Source organism: Passer domesticus, chromosome 19 (genome assembly GCF_036417665.1).
Source record: "Passer domesticus isolate bPasDom1 chromosome 19, bPasDom1.hap1, whole genome shotgun sequence".
Lineage (NCBI taxonomy): Eukaryota > Metazoa > Chordata > Aves > Passeriformes > Passeridae > Passer > Passer domesticus.
This window is the reverse complement of record NC_087492.1, coordinates 4,153,087-4,171,424: the sequence shown is the minus strand read 5'-3', so window position 1 is coordinate 4,171,424 and position 18,338 is coordinate 4,153,087. Positions and strand designations below refer to the sequence as shown.

At 61.3% G+C, this 18,338-nt stretch overlaps 2 protein-coding genes across 10 annotated transcripts in view; one reads left to right on the top strand and one right to left on the bottom strand.

The window, feature by feature from the left end:
* Nucleotides 1–7,724, bottom strand: part of MYO18A (myosin XVIIIA) — a 36,812-nt gene extending 29,088 nt beyond the window's left edge. For all 9 annotated transcript variants that reach the window (XM_064394947.1, XM_064394948.1, XM_064394949.1 and 6 more), the window contains exons 1-2: nt 7,654–7,724; nt 1,960–3,041 (exon numbers count right to left, since the gene is read on the bottom strand). In XM_064394947.1, coding sequence (XP_064251017.1) covers nt 1,960–2,967 — 1,008 coding nt within the window. In that variant the 5' untranslated portion in view covers nt 2,968–3,041; nt 7,654–7,724. The remainder of the gene's footprint in view (nt 1–1,959; nt 3,042–7,653) is intronic.
* Nucleotides 7,725–11,569: 3,845 nt separating this feature from the next.
* On the top strand, nt 11,570–16,045 carry CRYBA1 (crystallin beta A1). Its single transcript, XM_064394540.1, is given in 7 exon segments — nt 11,570–11,587; nt 11,589–11,601; nt 12,328–12,392; nt 13,290–13,408; nt 14,954–15,095; nt 15,477–15,619; nt 15,738–16,045. Coding segments are annotated over 7 exon segments (648 nt in total). The 3' UTR covers nt 15,886–16,045.
* Nucleotides 16,046–18,338: the final 2,293 nt, after the last annotated feature.

Sequence of the window (18,338 nt, the reverse complement as noted above, 5' to 3'; positions counted from 1 at the left end):
AAAAGGATCATTTTTATTTAAATTAGGACCAGAAACATTCCAGGGAGCTTAGTGGGGCCTGGGGGAGAGCCAGGCCTCCCTGTGTGCCAGCACCTTGTGTGACGGGACCCACAGATGCACCCAGCACCCCAGTCTGGGCTCCCTGGCACCAGCAAAGCCACAGCGTGTCACTCTGGTGCACCATGCAGGAGGCATCCTGTGCTGCTGCTGTGGTGGCCACCCCACGGCACAGTCACTGCCAGCCCTCTGACCAGCTCCCAGCTGATGCCGTCAAACCACACCATGTTCTGGCACACGGCTGCACATTGCAGCCTCTCCCATGCAGCCCCAAGGGCACCAGCGTCTTCTCTCCCCCTTTCCAGCTCCTGGAAGGCACAAGCACCTCACTGGCCTCCTGTGTGCTGACAGCCAACACAGACCTGTGTCTGTGACAAGGAGCTCGACACGGTCACAGCAGTGTCCCGTGTCCACACAGGGCTATCCCTCCAGGGGTTATCCAGGTGTCCACACAGGGCTATCCCTCCAGGGGTTATCCAGGTGTTCACACAGGGTTATCCCTCCAGGGGTTATCCAGGTGAACACACAGTGCTATCCCACCATGGTTTATCCAGGTGAACACTCAGGGCTACCCCTCCACGGGTTATCCAGGTGCCCACATAGAGCCATCCCACCAGGGGTTATCCAGGTGCCCACACAGGGTTATCCCTCCAGGGTTTATCCAGGTGTCACATAGAGCTAACCCACCAGGGGTTATCCAGGTGCCCACACAGGATTATCCCACCAGGGTTTATCCAGGTGCCCACACAGGGTTATCCCTCCAGGAGTTATCCAGGTGCCCACACAAGGTTATCCCTCCAGGGGTTATGCAGGTGGCAGTGCCCAGTGTCCACACAGGGTTATCACACCAGGGGTTATCCAGGTGCCCACACAGGACTATCCCTCTAGGGTTTATCCAGGCAGCAGTGCCCGGTGGCGCCGGCAGGGCTCCGGGAGGAGCTGCGGGAAAGGCACGGCTCTGGCTTGGCGCAGACTCCACCCCGCAGTGCCGGCATCTGCTCCAGGAGCACATGGAGCCCCGTGGTCACCCTCACTCCATCCTGGCCACCAACCCGCAGGCACAGGGCCTCGCCATGCACGCTGTGGCTCTCCCCAGTGCAGGCAACCTGCTCTGCAGGCACAGGCACCCTCCTTCCCCAAGGAAGATTTAAAATACACTAAAAAAGTCCAGTTATACGCTAAACAACCACTATGCTGCACCCCCTGCCACCACAGAGGGGGTCCGGCCCTGCAGGATGCTGGCGTTTGGGGGGCTCTGCTGGGGTGCCAGCTGGCCAGGACACTGGTTAGCCTGCGGCAGGGTCAGCAGTGCCGGGCAGCAGGCGTGAGGGATGTGGGTCACCCAGCCATTAAGTTTCTATTTATACAGCAGCAGCAGCAGCCATGTACGCAGGGCTGCGCACGCCGGCAGCAGCTCCCGGCCCCTGGCACACTCTGTGCCTGCCCCAGTCCCCGGGGAGGATCCCTGCGGGGGACGCCAGCGTGGGCAGTGGAGCAAGCAGTGTCCTTCTGCAAAGTAGCCTTTGGAATTTCCTGGCAGTGAGGAGCAGAGCTCCCTTCTCAGCTGGATTGTGCTCCGTCAGCAAAGAGACGGGGACAGACTTCCCGCAGGCAACGCAGAGCTGGGCTGTCCTCTAGCAGGAGGAAAACCCAACCCAAGAGCACCCTGAGCACCTTGGGCAGCAAAACCCACCAGTGATGATTTGCAAGACCTGATGCATCACCGCTGCATCCCAGGCACAGCCTCCCACTCCTCCCTGTGCATCGCTCCTGGCTGGAGCAGCCCCAGCACCCGGTGCTTCCCACGGCCCCTGCCAACCCAAACACCCCCGCGAGGAGAGGACGCTGGCACTGGCAGAACCCAGGCCTGGCAGTGCCTATGGCAAGGACAGCGTTACTCACATCCCAGGCAGCGCGGCGTGTCCCCTGGCCGCCCCGCAGCCAGCAGCGGCTCAGCTCGCTCAGCTCCAGGATGGGCTGCACCTTCAGCTGCACCGTCTCCCCCGACTGCCGGATCATCTCCACGATCTCATCCCGGGATTTGTTCTCCACGTTCCGCCCGTTGATCTCCACCAGCCGGTCGCCCGGCACCAAGCCCAAGGCCAAGTCTTTGGTGCCGGCCCCGGGCTCGGCGAAGTGCACCACGCGCCGGTACACCTGCCCGTCGGGGCCCCGGTCCAGCATGGTGGTGCGGCGCAGGGAGAAGCCGAAATCGCCGGTGTTGCGCCTCTGCAGCTCCAGCTGCCGTGGGCTGGGGGGCTGGGGGGGCACCAGGGCGGGCAGCCGCAGCTCGGCGGGGAACCTCTTGCCCACGAGCTCCGGCACCCTGGCACGCAGGGAGGCGGCAGGAGGGGTGCAGGGCTGTCCAGAGGGAACCCCCTGCTTGTCCAGCGGGGTCTCCAGCATGCGCACCTCCACCTGGGGAGAGGGGGCTGCCGAGTGCTCAGAGGGCGTGGAGGTCTCTGAGGTGCTCTCATCCCGGCTTTTCTGGGAGAAGGAGAAGCGTTTGACAATCACCTGCGAGTTCTGCTTGGCCAGGGAGCCAAACTTGGCTGCCCGCTGCAGCACCGAGCCCTTGAAGTTGGTATCGTCCGCCTTGAGGTCGTCGCTGGAGCTGGCCGTGCTCAGGTGGCCTGAGTCCAAGATGACGCTGCCCCGGTTGCTGTCAGAGTCAATATCCGTGAGGTGCAGCTCAGAGCCACTGGCCACTTTAATGGGGATGGGGTTGGAGATCTCCAGGCGGGTCTTGGAGTCCCGCTTGGAGGCACGGTTGAGGTTGAAGAAGCCCCGGCGCATGCTCATCTCCTCTAGGCTCTTGAGTTCAGCTGCTGACATTCGCTCCTTTTTCTCCTTCTTCTTCTCCTTCCGGGCCCCATCCTTCTCTTTGTCCTTCTTCATCAGGTTGAACATGGTGGAGGGGGCTCGGGGCACTCTTGCCCCCACAGCAGGGCACTGGGCTGGGGCGCCAGTCACGGCACAGCCGCCTGTGCAGAAGGACAGACAGGAAAGGTGCCATCAGAGAGCAGCACGGCCAACACCACCCACCACCCCTCCATCCACCCGCAGCTGCCACCCCCAGCCCCTGAGCCATGTTCCAGTATTCCCACCCTCCCTGGGGACTGCAACATCACAGGGCTGAGACTGCCCCAGTTGATGTGTCCTCAACCTGGCTGGGCATCAAGCCCCAGGCATGCAACAAGGATGGCTCTGTACCCCCAGGGCTGCCCCAAAAGAAGCCCAGAAGCCTGGCAGTGCCTGGCACTAGGGCTGACTGCATGCAAGACCCTCAGCAGCTCTGGAGCCGTTTTGGAGCAGCATGGGTGGGCAGGGAAGAAAATATCCTGGTGGCTTTTGCAGCAGTTACTGCCGGCAGGGACAATCCCCAGGGCAAAACCCCCATCCCATCCAGCCACCAACGTCCTGCCTGCTGTTCAAAAGCCCCTTGTTGAGGAAACAGAGGCCTTTCTGCTGCTCATCCTGGCTCTGGCCACCACAAACCACAGGGGCTGCCGTGGGCAGGGTCCCCACCAGGGAGGAGCCGGAAATACAGCCTGGAGCGAAGGTTGCTCTAATAAACAGGAACCTGTAAAATCACATCCCTCCCAACACTGATAAGTGTCTAATTTTAGCCAGGGCGACGCAGAGGCTCGTGACGCTGCCGGCGACCTCCAGGAACAGTGGCTCTTTCATTTGGGCATCCCACAGAGCGGGGGGAGCACCCAGTGCCAGTGGGAAAACCACGGCTGGGCAGAAAACCCAGCTCCCTCCTGGAAAACCCCATGTGCACCCAGTGCCTGGGGACACCCAGTGCCTGGGGGCACCCTCAGGCTCACCCTGCATGGGGTGCTGTGGCACTCCTGTGCCCCTGGGGTAACTGGCAGCCCCCCCCAGCCTCCATCGAGCGCTTGGGCTGTGGATAAACAACTCCAAAGTGGAGCAGGCGGCTGGCAGCGCCCGCAGGACGGGCTGACAGCTATATATAACAGGGCAGGAAACTGCACAGGAACTTAACCTCAGCACAAAGGACAACAGGAAAGCTCCCCACGTTTGAAGCATCTGCTTTAGAGCTCTCCGACGGGTGTGGGGATGAGGTTTGGGCAGCCACAGGGATGGGTAGCGCTGCCCACGGTGGCAGTGCAGGCTCTGCCCGGGGTGCATGGATGTGCTGTGCTGTGCCAAGCTGCACCTTGGCTCCAGCACAGCATCAGCACTGCATCACCATCACTGCCTGGACCATCTCCCTGCAAGGGTACATGGTCTGCACTGCCCTTGAACGCACCCAGTGGGACAAGGGAAACCCGTTTTCCCCCTGACAAAGCCATACAGGGATGGCAGGGAACTCCCTGAACCTCGCTGCCCCTCGGGGCTGGGACAGGAGCACACGTGCCCAGGAGAGGCCTGGCCACAGGGCAGGTGAGGACAGAGCCCTGCAAGCCATGGCACAGTGCTGGCTCTGGGTGTGTGATACCTCTGAGGCAGTGAGAGGAAGCAGCCTGAGGGACAAGGTCAGCCTCGCAGCTGCAAGGCTCCTGGCCATGGCCAGAAGAGCTGCCACAGTTGTGCCCACACCTAACCCAGCCTCAGGGCTCTGGCTGCTCTGCCTTCCCTGCAGCAACTGGGGCTTTACCAAACCCACAGCAGGACCTGGGCAAGGCCCTAAAACACATGAAAACAACCCACCTCCTTTCTCCTCTCCCAGAACTGCTGGCTGTGGGGTGATCCCTGACCCGAACCAGGGCACAGCACAGCTCCTTCTCGTGACCCACAGCAGGTGCTGCCACAAAGGGCACCACAGCCATGCCATCCTGGGGGCTGCTCCCCTGTGCCAGGGCCTCAGCACAGACAATGGCAGGGAGAGAACCTGCACCTGCTCCTGTCCCCACTGTGTGACATGTGCCACCGCTACCACAGCTGCCTGGGCATCCCTGAAACTGTACAAAAAGGCTGCACCCCTGGGAGCACCCGGTGCTCACCCCATGGCAGGGAGGGGGCTGCTGGGATCCTTTCGGGGGTCCCCTGGGAGCAGAGCCACTCGCCAGGCAGGTGCTGGTGAGAGCCACATTGCCAGGAGACAGGCAGCCAGCTCGCTCTTTGTCCTCGGTGGTTTCTCTCCCGGCACACAGGCTGCCTCCCAGCCTTTGTACGCTCAACAAAAAGGGGGAACAGCGTTCCCAGCCGCATGGCTAATCAGGCAGCGCTGGCGGCCACTGCCGCAGCCACGTGTGCCCCACTCAGGGCCACAATAGGCAGCAGTGGGGCAGGGAGACAGGGCTTTTGTGGGCTGGGGAAAGGACCGCAGCGTCTGCCCTGCACCGATGTCCCCAGCGCGTGTGTTGTGCCATTGTGGTTTGCTCCCTTTTCCCCAAGAAGCCTCCAGCCACGGATGGGTGCAGCCCGATGCCGTGAGCAGGAGGTGGCTGCTGAGTCTCCTCGCTTCTGATTCAGACCCAGCGTGCCCTCCCTCGGCCCGGGCTTGCTCTGGGACTCCCCTTGGCCAGGCGTGTTTGGGGCAGCGGCGTGCACGAGCCCTGACAGGGAAGGGAGAGGCACCCGCTGGCGCCGGCTGCGCTCTGGGATCGCATGCGAGGATGCTGCTGTGACACTGGGCTGGCAAAGATGAGGACATCACCTTGGAAGGGCCGGATGGCAGAAAGGGAGACGAATCTCAACACTCCCCAAGCCAAAATCCTCTCTGAGCCACCCAAGCAGGAGCTGGAGGCACCTTCCCCCGTGTTCCCCCACACGGCCATGAGTCCCTGTGTCCCTGCCAGGGCGCCGGGGAGTTCCAGGCAGGGAGGAAGGCGTTCACTGAAACTCCCAGCCACTCCTTCCCTCCTCGAGACGCAATCTCGTCCGACACGCTCCCGCGCAGGGACCTGCACGGCAAGTTTCACGGTCGCCTGCCCTCCCTGCTCTGCTCCCTGATGCCGGCAGTAGGGCTGTGCTCCCACAGTACTTTGGCACAGCAGCTGGTGGCTGTCCCCTCCTTGGGCACACCATGCTGGGGGAGCTCATGCCCTGGCTGTGCCCAGCCAGGAAGTGATGATGCCGTGCCAGGGAACGGGAGCTGCTGGCAGCGATTCCGAGCAGCCAGGCCAGCTCCCATGCAGGGCAAATGGGAGCTGACCTGCGTGATGGCTGCTTGCTGGACACGAGTTTTCCACAGAACAAGGAAATTTAGGGGGTTTCCAAATCCCTCTGCAGTGCCTTCCCTTATGGACAATGCTGGAATGTGTCAAGAGGAAAACAAGCCCGGATCTACCTGAGTCACAGCCAGGATATGCCATCAGGCTCTCCCCAGAGCAGGATTTCAGGCCCTCCTGCTGCAGGAACCCCATGTCCAACAGCAAAGAGGACCCAGACTGGTTACGAGGGGTCACCCCAGGCCATGAGGGTGCATGGGGTTCAAGCACGTGCCTCGCCTCAAAGCTGGGGAATGACACAGCTCAAGAGGTCTTACAGGGCAGACCCAGAGGTGGTGGGGCAGGATCTTGGCAGGGCTGCCAGGTGGGACATGGTTCCATGACCAGCTGGAGGGGTCAGGCGGGTTGCACCCCCTCAGCACAGGGCACACAGCTCCCTCATCACCCTTATCTGGCCCCAAATTCACAGCCTGGAGCTCTGCATGGCCCAGCCCACAGCAAAGGTGAAGGGCCGAGCCACAGCTCATCAGAGGGCAAAGTCCAGGGCTGATGCAGGTGCTGTGGGAACACCCAGATCCCGACGGGAGCTGGGATGGGGCAGTGGGCAGGGGTCCCCCAGTGCCAGAGTGCCAGGGCCAGCCTTGGGGTGTAGGAACACACTGCCATGTGCCCACACTCTCCTGTAATTGCCCTAAGTTTAGCTCTGGCGCTCGCTGACCAGACAATTTGCATCTCACGGGCCGGCTGGAAACCACACGATTTAGGGACGCGCGTTCCAGCCCTCGCCCGGTGCTCCACATATTCCTCTCTGGGAAAATTAACAGGCACGGGGCTGGCCACGGCCCTGCGAGCCCCCAGCCCAGCAGCTCGCTGAGTGCCACCCACCCCTGTCACTCTGAAAAGGCGGCTCAGGTGCCAGGGGCACCGGCCCCAGCAGCGATGTGGTTAGCGGCGAGCCAGGCTAATGGCTTGGGATGCAATTCCCGGGTGGTGTGGGAAAGGCCCAGGCCAGCGGGTTCTCCCGGGAAGCAGGGCTGGCCCCGGGAGCCCTGCAGCGGGTGCTGGGGTACCCAACACGGAGCACCTGCCACGGGGCATCCTGCAGGGGGGACACCGCGCGCAGAAACACACCCGCACAAGGTGACACACGCATGCAAACACGCGCACGAGTGGCACCGGGGGCTGCACAGGCGCTGCCAGACAAGAGCGGGCCATGCGCGCTCCCGCACCCCGCACCCGGGGGGCGGCACCGCGGGGTCCGCACCCACCCACCCACCTCCAGCGGCCGTGCGGCGCCGCGGGGGCACCGGCACGGGCACGGCTGAGCCCGGCTCGGCCCGGCCCGGCCCGCCGGGGGGGCGATGCAGCCGCGGCCCGCCCCGCGCCGGGCGGTGCGTGCCGGTGCCGCGGCCGCGGTGCGGACGGTCCCGGTGGGATGGCGGCGGGTACTCACCCGGCGGCGGCGGCGGAGCGGGGCCCGGTGGCGGCGGCGGCGGTGCCGGGCCCCGGCGGCGGCGCGGGGCGGGGCGGGCGGGGCGGGGCGGCCCCGCACCGGGGCGGGCACTGCCGGCTCTGCGCGCGCCGCCCGCCGCGCCGGGCGCGGCTCCGCTCGGCACGGAACGGAGCAGAACGGAGAGGCGGTGCTGCCCGCCCGAGGAGCCCGCGGAACCCGCAACCCTGCGGCTGTAATCACCGCACGGACCCGCGGCCGCAGCCGGTGTGGGCGCAGCCGCCCCCGCGCACCCGCGGACCGGGGTGACCCCGCACCCCCGCAGGCGCACACACGGTGTGTGCACACCCCCGGTGTGGCACGGTGACACGCCGTCCGTCCGGCACTCCCCGCACGCACACACCCCCGATCCTCACATACACTCACGCGCTGTGAGCTCGCAGTGCTGCACACACGCAGCGCCGTGCATCGCACAATGCACACACGCACTCCCGGGGTTCTCCTTTTCGGAAGAATCCCATGAGGAACAGCACTGGATGCAGGCAGGGAAGGCTCTAGGCTGCCGGCTGGAGCAGGGTGACGGGTGCCTGGTGGCCCCAGTGCAGGGCTAACAAAGCTGGCCATGGCAGGGCTGCCTGTGGAGCTGTTCTGCAGCTTGTCCCACAGCACCTGTGCCCAGCGAGGGCTGGCAGCCTGGCAGTCAGGGACTGACTGTGAGGACAGTGGCTGCTCTGCCCAGGAGACGCCCAGAGTTAACAGTGAGCATCTCCCAGCACACCCAGCAGCGAGAGCGGCACAGTCTTTGTTACACCCCTTCCACTGGTGTCCACTGGGGTTGGTCACACACAGTGAGAATCCTGGGACAGATGGTTTCAGGATAAGCCCGGCCATATCAGTGTTGGGACAACCTCCCTTCCTATAGGGTGTGGGAGCAACTGGGCCCCGTGAAGCTGCAGAGTGGCTTTGGGAACAGGGAACCCTGAGAGAGGCATCCACAAGCTCTTTCCAAGAGCACTTTCCAGGCAGTGCTCAATTTCTGATTGGGAAGCTCAGAGAGATGACAGGGACAGTCCCCTGCCCAAGGGGCCTCTCCAATCCCTTGCTGCCATCCTACCATTGCTGGCTGAGTCGTGTGGTCCTGGCTCTCCTGCCATCAGGCTTTGAACCTCTCTTGGGACACAGCGGTCTGGGTGTCACAAGCCCCACTCCACAGTGCAAAAGCTGGCTGTGATTTGCAGCCCACAGCCTGTGCCCAGGACACTGCCCAGCAGCAGCAGAGCAGGACACATGGGGCATGGCAGAGCAAGCTGGCAGCTGAGCAAGGAGCCCTGTGCCGGGCCCTGGCCCGAGGGATGCAATGGTGGAGGAGATGCAGCCCGTGCAGGGCGGAGGACGGCGGCAGTGAGCTCAGCCGCCTGCTTTTGTCACACTGTCCTTTGTCCCAGGCACGTGGCACCAAGTGCAGGGAGCCGCAGCCATCCGGAGAGCGGGGATGGGGTCGAGTGATCTGGAAAGGCAGCAGAGCCTGTCTGAGCTTCCAGGAGGGTTTTCCAGCTGCAGTGGCGAGGGGGACACGCTGTGTGGCTGCAGCTCTGCCCTGCTGAGGCGGGTGAGCAGCCAGTTACAGCCCGAGGCAGCTCCTCTTCCTTATCACACTGGGCAGGTGGTGATGGGCTGATGCCGGTTGGAACTGCCGAGCTGTGGGACAGCACAGGGTCCCCAGTGCCACACAGCTCTGCCACCCTCAGCCACCCACTGGGGCCACTCTCGTGCCGCATCCCCAGAGCTAATCACCCTGTGTTTTCCAGCAAACTGGCCAGCTGTTCCTGTCCATGTGATCCCATCTGGCTTTGCCAGAAACAGGTTGGGTTGCCCTGAGCAGCTCTCCTGGCAGAGGGTTCCCCAGGCACCAGCAATTCCCTCACCCAAGGAAACTCTCTGTGTTGCCCAGGGTTTTCTATGCAGAAGCAGGACAGAGCTCTGGTGCCAGTGGCATTTTGTGTGCCCCTGGCAGGAGCACATGGCTGGCCAGGACAAGGGCCCGGAGCCGGGCTGGGAGGGGAAGCATCTGTTTTGCAGCACCGCGGGGTTCCCTAAATAGGTCACTGCATTTTTATAGTCTCTTGGATCTAGAAAAACCAGTTGTTCTGGACAACCTGTGGACCCGCTAGCATCACTGGCTCCCCAGGCACTTGCTGCTGTGTTCCCTTGGTGGGGGACACCTGCCTCACCAGCAGGGTGAGGGGTTGGGGGGTCCACAGCAGCCTGGGCCATACTGGGGTCCTGTTATCTGCTGAGAGTGATCCATCCCTGGCCATGACCAGAGTGGGCTGTGCAGACTGCTTCTCCCCACCTTGCCCCTGGCCTGGGGTGGCTGCCAGCTCCAGGCTTTGCTCTGGGGTGGTTTTCTGCCAGAGACAGCAAGGGGAGGCAGGTGCCCGTGTGGGGTGCAGAGGGGTGTGCAGTGCCACGCACCCGCATGCGCCGATGCTGTCCCATCCTGCTCGGGCTGAGCTCTCCCTCTAGTGGCTCCAGGCTCCTGGCAAAGCCTCCGCACTCGGGGGTGGCCGCAGCCGTGACCAGGGCATGTCCGAGGGGCTGGAGGGCGAGCTCCGAGCTGACCTCCCCCCTCAGCCGGGATGCCCAGCAGGTGCACAGGGAGTGTGCTGGCTCGGTTTCCCAGGAGCATCCCACCACCAGCCCCATATTGCCACCTTGCAGAGGACAGGTGGTCGTGCCCTTCCCCTTCCCTGACCCAAATCTGGGATGCGGTGCTACTGCCAGCTGTCGCGCCAGGCCTTGGGGGCGCAGCCCTGCGTCACAGTGATCCCCGCGGTGACACCGATCCCACCCCTACCCCATCCCTCACCAGCCAGCAAGGGGAAAAACCCCCACAAACCCCATCTTCCCCCACCGGGGCAGCGCCCTGCCCGCAGCAGGGCTCCCCAGGACCCCGCCGAGCCCCACCAGGCCTGTCTGGCCGGGAGCCACCCCGCCGCGCGTCCCCGCAGGGTCCCCCGGGCCGGGCGCCAGGCCGTGCCGCAGGCAGCGCTGACGGGGCGCTTTGTTTTGTGCGGCCGCGCCTGCCCAGCGGGGAGACAAAAGGGGCAGTCAGACGCGGGCGAGCATTGTGCTGGCAGCCATGCGCTGAGGCAGCAGCCCGCGCCGCCACGCTCGCCTCATGACCCCCGACGGCCCGCGCTGTGCCCGCCATGGTGCCCCAGGGCCTGCGGCGTCCGCCCCACGGGACAAGGGGGCTGTGGGGCCGGTGGATGTGGGGACTGCAGGGCCGAGGCCTCCCCAAGGCCATGGTAGGGGTCTCGGGTGTGGGGTTGTGGTGGTGGCAGCGCTGTGGGGAGTGTTGGGGCTTGGTGTGGTTGTGGGGACATGTCTGCCAGGGCCACGCCAGTTCTCACCTCCAGGCTTCCTCGCCCGTGATGGGAGGAGGGTGTCCACGCCAACACTGCGACAGGGAACACGCCTCAGGTGGTGAAGCGAAGGGACAGTGCCTGGTAGACACCCTGCCGAGCCCACCACCCGCGGGGTCTCACGGGGAGGTGTCCCTGCTGTCCCCACGGTGCCAACCAGCGCCAGGGCCAGGCCAGCCCCCGGGCTCACCCCGTGACGGCGCGGTGCATTGCCCCTGGAAAATGCCAGCTCGGTCAAATCGTTGAGTCATTTGTGCCCAAGATTATCTGTGCAAACAGCCGCCCTGATTATTTTTTTTTTTATTATCAATTTTTTTTTCTTTTTCCCTAAGAATGTGGCTCAGACCATGGGGATGAGCAGCTGAAATCTCCGGGGATCAGCAGGACAATGCCAGAGCAAGCATTGTGCTGACGGCTCTGCAAACGCTGGCACCGGTTCCCGGCCAGCAGTACCCTATAAAAGCTGAGCCGCTGAAGTAGGCAAACATTACATGGGCGAAGCAGCAGTAACCGCCTGAGCTAGGTGAGTCCTGGACCCATGCGCACCTCTCCCACCTCACCCCTCTGCTGCCAGCCGGCTGGGCAGACACCCTTCCTCCTGCCTGGTGGCAAAAGACACCCAGAGGGACTGTCGCTGTTTTCCGTGGCATAAGACAGGCTCACACGTCCCTGCTGGCAGCCGGGGGGGCTGAGAGCCCCTCTGCAGCAGGGCACCCCACTGCTGGCACCCACCGGCACGGCACGCTGGCATCTCCCACCATTAGCCAGGGCTGTCTGTGGGAGCCCACCGTGCCTCCCAGGGGACACCGGGCAGGGAGAGGGGATCAGGCAGGTCTGCTGGACACTGCACAGGGCAGCCCGTGCCCACTGAAGACCCTGCTCTGGCTCAGGGGTGTTTTTCCTAGCGGTAGTCTGGCCTCGGGGAAGGAGAAAGGAGGATTGGGCACTATGCCCCAGTGGGTGTGCAGGCTCCATGCAGTGGCAGGGAGGAGGGAAGGGGCTCTGCAGCAGTGAGAAGGGAGCACCTTGCTTTGGATGTGTCCCACAGCCCCCTACTGTGTCCTGTTCCCCATCCTGGGGCTGGAAAGAGGGTCTTGCTGCAACTGGTGTGGCTTGTCCCCAGCAGTGGGGCAGCTGTCCTTGAACAGGCGCTGTGGGTGGTGGGCACAGAGCTGTCCCAGCCTCGTGAGGGGGGGATGCACAGGGACATGCTGCAGTAAAAATGGCTTTTCCTTCCTTCCTTCTCCAGACACCGATCCAGCAGCAAAGATGGCTCAGACGAACCCTCTGCCTGTTCCCATGGGCCCGTGGAAGGTACGTCCTCACATTCCCTGTATTCCACCTCTCCCTGTGTGCAGGTAGAAAACAGGGAAGGGCAAACCCCATCCTCTGGGGCCAGGAAAGCTGCACAGTGGGCAGAAAGGCAGGAATGAGCACAGTAAACAGGCACCCCTGTCCTCTGCCATTGGGAACGTGCCTCCTGCCTGCTCAAATACCTCCCGGGTGTTTTTCATGAGGCTCTTACAGCACCCCGGGCCAGCTGCGCCCTGCTCTTACCAGCCACCCCATGACAGGCAGTTACAGAGTCCCCAAAAGCCACCGGCTGTAGTTCACCCTCCCCTGTCCATGCAGACAGGGTGAGCATGGGCAGTGGGCACTGTGGAGCAAGGTGGGAAGCAGCCCCAAGGGGTCTGGCAATAGCCCTGGGGCCAAGATGGAGAGAAGAAACACGTGCACGAGTGAGGAGCATCCCGTCGAAGCCTGGAGCTGTCGCGGGAGAGGAAAGCGTCAGCCGCAGCCCCCAGGGAGGTGCCCCTCGCCCCTTCCCCCGTTAATCCTCTTTGCCCTAGAGCGTTCGGAGCAGAGGCCGGGAGAACCGCCAGCCACAGCCCTGCCACCCGCCCGTCCCAGAACGGCTCCGCTCCTCTCTCCGGACGGCAGCGCTGCCCCGGGAACTGATCTCGGCAGGGGTGAGCAGGAGAGCGGAGCGGGGGCCGGCCTGCGGCTCCCCCGACACCAAGGCAGGGCGTCGCGGGGCCAGCAGTGCAGGGACGCGGAGGCGTGCGGGGCTGTGCCCAGCCCGGAGGGTGCCCGCTGCAGCCTCGGCTGGCTCTCTCCCCGACGGAGCCACCCTCCGTCTCCAAGAGGCGCTGGATTGCCCGGGGCCACTGCTGGGCAGTTTCCAACTCGGCAGCTCGCTCTCCGTTCCAGATCACCGTGTACGACCAAGAAAACTTCCAGGGCAAGAGGATGGAGTTCACTTCGGCCTGTCCAAACATCATGGAATGTGGCTTCGACAACATCCGCTCGCTGAAGGTGGAATGTGGCGCGTGAGTACCCAGCTGCCAGAGGAGGGGATGTTTTCCCAGTCGGGGTGGCTGGGAGAGGGGTGCCCAAGCGTGGAGTGGGACCTGCTGTCCCCACTCTGCTTGGCTGGAGACAAGCACCGCAGCCAAGGGAAGCCAGGCATGGGGGAATCCCATCTTTCCAGGGTGGAGCAGCCTGCCCCTGGGTAGCACTGATACAGAGAGAGGGCCAGGGGACAGTGGCAACACCTGGCATTACCCAAAACTGCCCCCTGCAGTGCTGGACCAGTCAGGTTTGCAGCAGGGCTGCTGCCCAAGGATGCAGAGAGGGTCAGTGCTCAGTGAGTGGCCTGGCTTAGCCTGGTCCCTGTCCTGAAGCACCAGCCCTAGAGAATCACTTGGCCAGGGCCCAGCCCTGCTGTGCCCTGGGCTTTCTCTGCCACTGCAGAGCTTCCTAGAGCAGGGCAGAACTTTCCCGCAGCTTCTCCAGTCCTGAAAGGGGTAGGGAGCAGAACTGGGCTTCTCCCTGTGCTTGGGAATCTTCCCTGGCACAGGCAAGGCACCTCCCGAGCAGCTCAGAGGGGCGGGGTGCTGGGAGAGCTCCCCGGGTGTGCATCCCGCCGGGGCAGGGAGCAGACAGACAGATTTGTGCTGCTATCTTTAGGACGTGTAATGCTAATGGGATTACAGCAGCGTGCGTGCTCACGCTGTAATCAGCTCCCTGCTCCAGTTGATGTGCTCCTAATCAGGCTGTTCACCTTGCACAGGGCGGGCTAGCTGCAGGACGTGGCACTGGAGCTCAGTTTGGGTCAGTGGCAGGAAACCCTCGACCCCCTCAGCACCCTTTGTACCCCACCAGCAGGGGATCCATGCACTGCACAGCCCGTGCCACCCACCTTCCAGCCCCCAGCCCAGGCTCTGTCTCCCTGCTCTGCCTGTGGCTCTGTCCCCAGCCTCCTTAAGGGGACATCTCCACCCTGGGGACAGGCAGGTGCTGTGTGGGCAGCACCAGGGCTTGCAAAATGTGTCCTGCAGGGTGGAGGCATCCCAGCTCACCTCTCCTTGTTTGTTTTCAGCAAGAGTGGGAGGCAGAAAGGGGAAAGGCCATAGGTCCCTGCTCTCTGCTCAGAGCCAGATGGGCTCTGCCTGCAGTGGGCATCAGGAATTCAGGTCTTTCCAGCAGTGTCAGGTTGTAATTGAGAAACAAGTGAGAAATTAGGCTTTTGGGAGAGAAGGTCAGCTGGGGCATTCTGAAGTGATGCTGGTCTGCATAAATGATGACAGAGCAGCCAGGGGGAAGAGCCACCTGTGCAGGATGGACCCCAGGATCTCCCCACCTCCCACTGCAGCCAGGGATCTGTGTGGGTGCCCCTGCAGCACCAGATGCAGTTTCACACTCCCTGGGTTCTCTGCCCACATCCAGCACCGCTTCCTCTCCTCCCAACCTGTGTGCAGAGGCCAGACCCCAACCTCCTCCTTGCCCCTACATCCTGCCCCTAATGCCAGCTCCCAGCAGGATGCCCCGAGCTGCTGCAGGAAGCCCTGGCAGCCCTGGCTCTGTTTTTGCAGCTGGGTGGGTTACGAGCACACCGGCTTCTGCGGGCAGCAGTTCATCCTGGAGAGGGGAGAGTACCCGCGCTGGGACGCCTGGAGCGGCAGCAACGCCTACCACATCGAGCGCCTGATGTCCTTCCGCCCCGTCTGCTCCGCCGTGAGTGTCCCTCGCAGCTCCGGTCCCGCTGAAATGCCCCAGGCCACAGCAGGGAGGTTAGGAAGGGAAAACACAGCTATGCCGGGGCAGGCTCAGCGCTTCCCCCCACAGTCCCAGCAGGATTTGCTCTTTCTGTCCTGTTTTTTAAAGATTTGGAGGGAATTTCTGGGCAAGCTGTACATGACCCAGTCAGCCTGAGACAGTAGCTGTGGCATAGCTGACACCTCCCAGCCACCCAGAAAACTCCAACCAACCAGGGTCTGAACACCTCCCTCTGCAGGAACCCTCCGAGTAATGCCACAGGGAGTGACAGCCCTGCCGTTCCCACCCACGCTGGGGAGGGAGCACCACCTCCCCCTCACCCCCTGCTCTCCCCCACAGAATCACAAGGAATCCAAGATCACCATTTTTGAGAAAGACAACTTCATCGGCCGCCAGTGGGAGATTGCTGATGACTACCCCTCGCTGCAGGCCATGGGCTGGGCCAACAACGAAGTGGGCTCCATGAAGATCCAGTGTGGCGCGTAAGTGACAGCCCAGGACAGGAGCAGCAGGGACAATCCCCTGCCATCCCTGCGCCACCACGGCGGGAGGGGGACATCCTGTAACTCCCCCGCTTACCTCTTTGTCCTTTTCTTCCAGCTGGGTGTGCTACCAGTATCCCGGGTACCGTGGCTACCAGTACGTGCTGGAGTTTGACCACCACGGTGGAGACTACAAGCACTGGAGAGAGTGGGGCTCGCACGCCCAGACCTCCCAGATCCAATCCATCAGGCGTGTCCAGCAGTAGCTCCCCACTTTGCCAGTACATCTCTGCAAGGTTTCGAAGGCTCACCAGCTCCCTCTTGGTGCTAATACTCCCCTCCCGAAATAACCACCCCCTCTCGTTCTGCCACTGCTTATGGAACAACACTCCCAAAACGGTACCGACTGCCACAATTGCCAATAAATGTGACTGAAAGAAAAAGATAAATCAGCTTGGTGTGTGTTTGCTGGTGTGTGTTTGGGAGTAAGGTAGCACATCCCCAACCCAGGAGCAGGGACCAGACTCTTTCCTACTTATTTTAAGCTGGGCTAAAGTGCAGTGGGGCTCACACTGAGGGAGGTTCAGACCCCTACTGCTGCACAAACCCTTGTTTATTATTATCCCTGCCCTCTCCTTCCCCTGACAAAGGACACCTGGATCCACCCCACCTGTGTACACACAGCTCATGGGCTCTATGGCCAGCACTGCCAGACCTCTGGGATCCAAACCCAGGCTGCCCCTTGAAAACGCAAAAAAGAAAGTCACACTGACACGCACAAACTTTAAAATTTTTATTCAACAATTTACATCACTTATTGTCTGTCTTAACGTATTCGATCTACACAAATTTCTTTTTTTTTCCTGATAAAATAATAAAATTTGGATAAATTTTGAAGACCTGTTGGTGCAGAATAAACAAAATTTCAGGTAAGGTTGTTTTTTTTTTCTTTTTTCTTTTTTTTTTAAACATTTAGTGTGAAGTATGACATCATTGGTAAAGATACATCATGCCATTACAGCTCATGGACATTACCTATCCTTACAATCCGTGACATCACCCACACCAGCGCAAGGGGCTGCGCCAGACACAGCTACAGCAGGTTTTACACTAAACTCCTCTAGCCACCCTCTCACCACTGGGAAAACGCCTACGCTTTTCCAGCTGGGCACACAGAGTGCATTAACCTAATCTGAAATCACCGGGGAGGGGAGAAGGAAACAAAGACTACCTTTACTGATCCGTGTGGTCGCACACTACAACATCGACACCAAAGAGGGGCTGCCCCTCTCTGCAGGTCAGAGGTAATTCAGCTCCTGAGCAGGTAGAGCACAACCCCTCGCAGCGATTTGAATACAAACCAGGAACGAAATGAGAACTTATCGACGGGGAAGGGGGGCAGGAGAGGAGACAGACCCTGCCCGGCTCTGCCTGCAGGGATCCCTCCAGCCCCAGCTCGCAGTCGAAGCACGCGGTTGTGTTTTGCACCGCCCTTAACACTGAAATATTCAGGGAAGGGGGAGAGAGGGGCGTCAGTCCCCCCAGTAAACAAGTTGAGGACCTTCAGAGGCTGGGAAGCCGCTGAAGGTGTGTAAGTACACGTGTGTGATGGTAGATAGAAAAGCAGCCCTGTTCTGTATGAAAAAAAGCTGTCAAGTTAGTACAAATTTCTGCCATGGCGAAGGGAAGAGGAGGAGAAAGCTGTCAGGGTCCTTCTCCCGTCACAAAACCCCGACTCTCCCGCACACAGGCTCTGGGCTAAGCAACATGTTTCCAAAGGTGGTACCTGCAACCCAATGCACCTAACTCATGAAAACAAAACCAAAATAAAGCTCTCACCCCTGAGGCTGGAGGGAACCCCGTCTCCACTCCAGCCTCGCAGCGGGATAGCGAGGAACCCTGTCCCTCCTGCCTCACAGTGGGAACACACAGCAGCAGGATTCCTCTTGGGTCATTTTGTCACTAGAAGCCTCGAGTTTGCCCACGCCACCGGCCTGCAGCGCAGTGGACTGGTCTCCATCCCCTCCCCAAAGCTGCTTTGCGTGGGGGCATCCCTGTCCCCATGGGGACACCGGTGGGTGCCACCAGCACACCCTCCCCGGAGACAAAAAGGGCACTGGTTCATCCGACAGCACAAAGTGTATCTGAAACACAAGCCAGCACACCCCGCTCCCTCCGATTCAATTACTAAAGTAGGCTCTTTAAAATAAAAAAATAATATATATATTTATATAGCTATACAGAGAGATACAGAGAAAGCAAAGGAGAGAGAAAGGCTACTAAAAAAATCAAGAAGCGCCAGTTTTCTGCTACAGCTGTCAGCAAAGAACTGTCACCTTACATCATACCCTCCGAGATGGTAAAGAGAATGGAGGCAATGACAGCACAGGAATGCAAAAGAGGGCAGATAAGTCACTTCTGGTAATGAGACACAAATTAAACTTTCAAAACATGTGCATAGCTTTATTCATCTGCTTCAAACTAACCTTTTCACGGAGCTTCAGCGAAACCCGAGTGTGCAAAATGCATTTCTAAAAAATAATGCAAGCAAGCTTTCACATTTACTGTGGCAGAAGTACAGAAAGACTCGGACAGAATCATCACACGCTGGGGCGGGAGATGGAGAACCCAGAATTGCACAGCTTGGAGTTCTGAGTCACTGACTGCAAACACAAGCGTTTGGATTTCGTTAACTTCAAGCAAGGCGTGTTGACTTCTC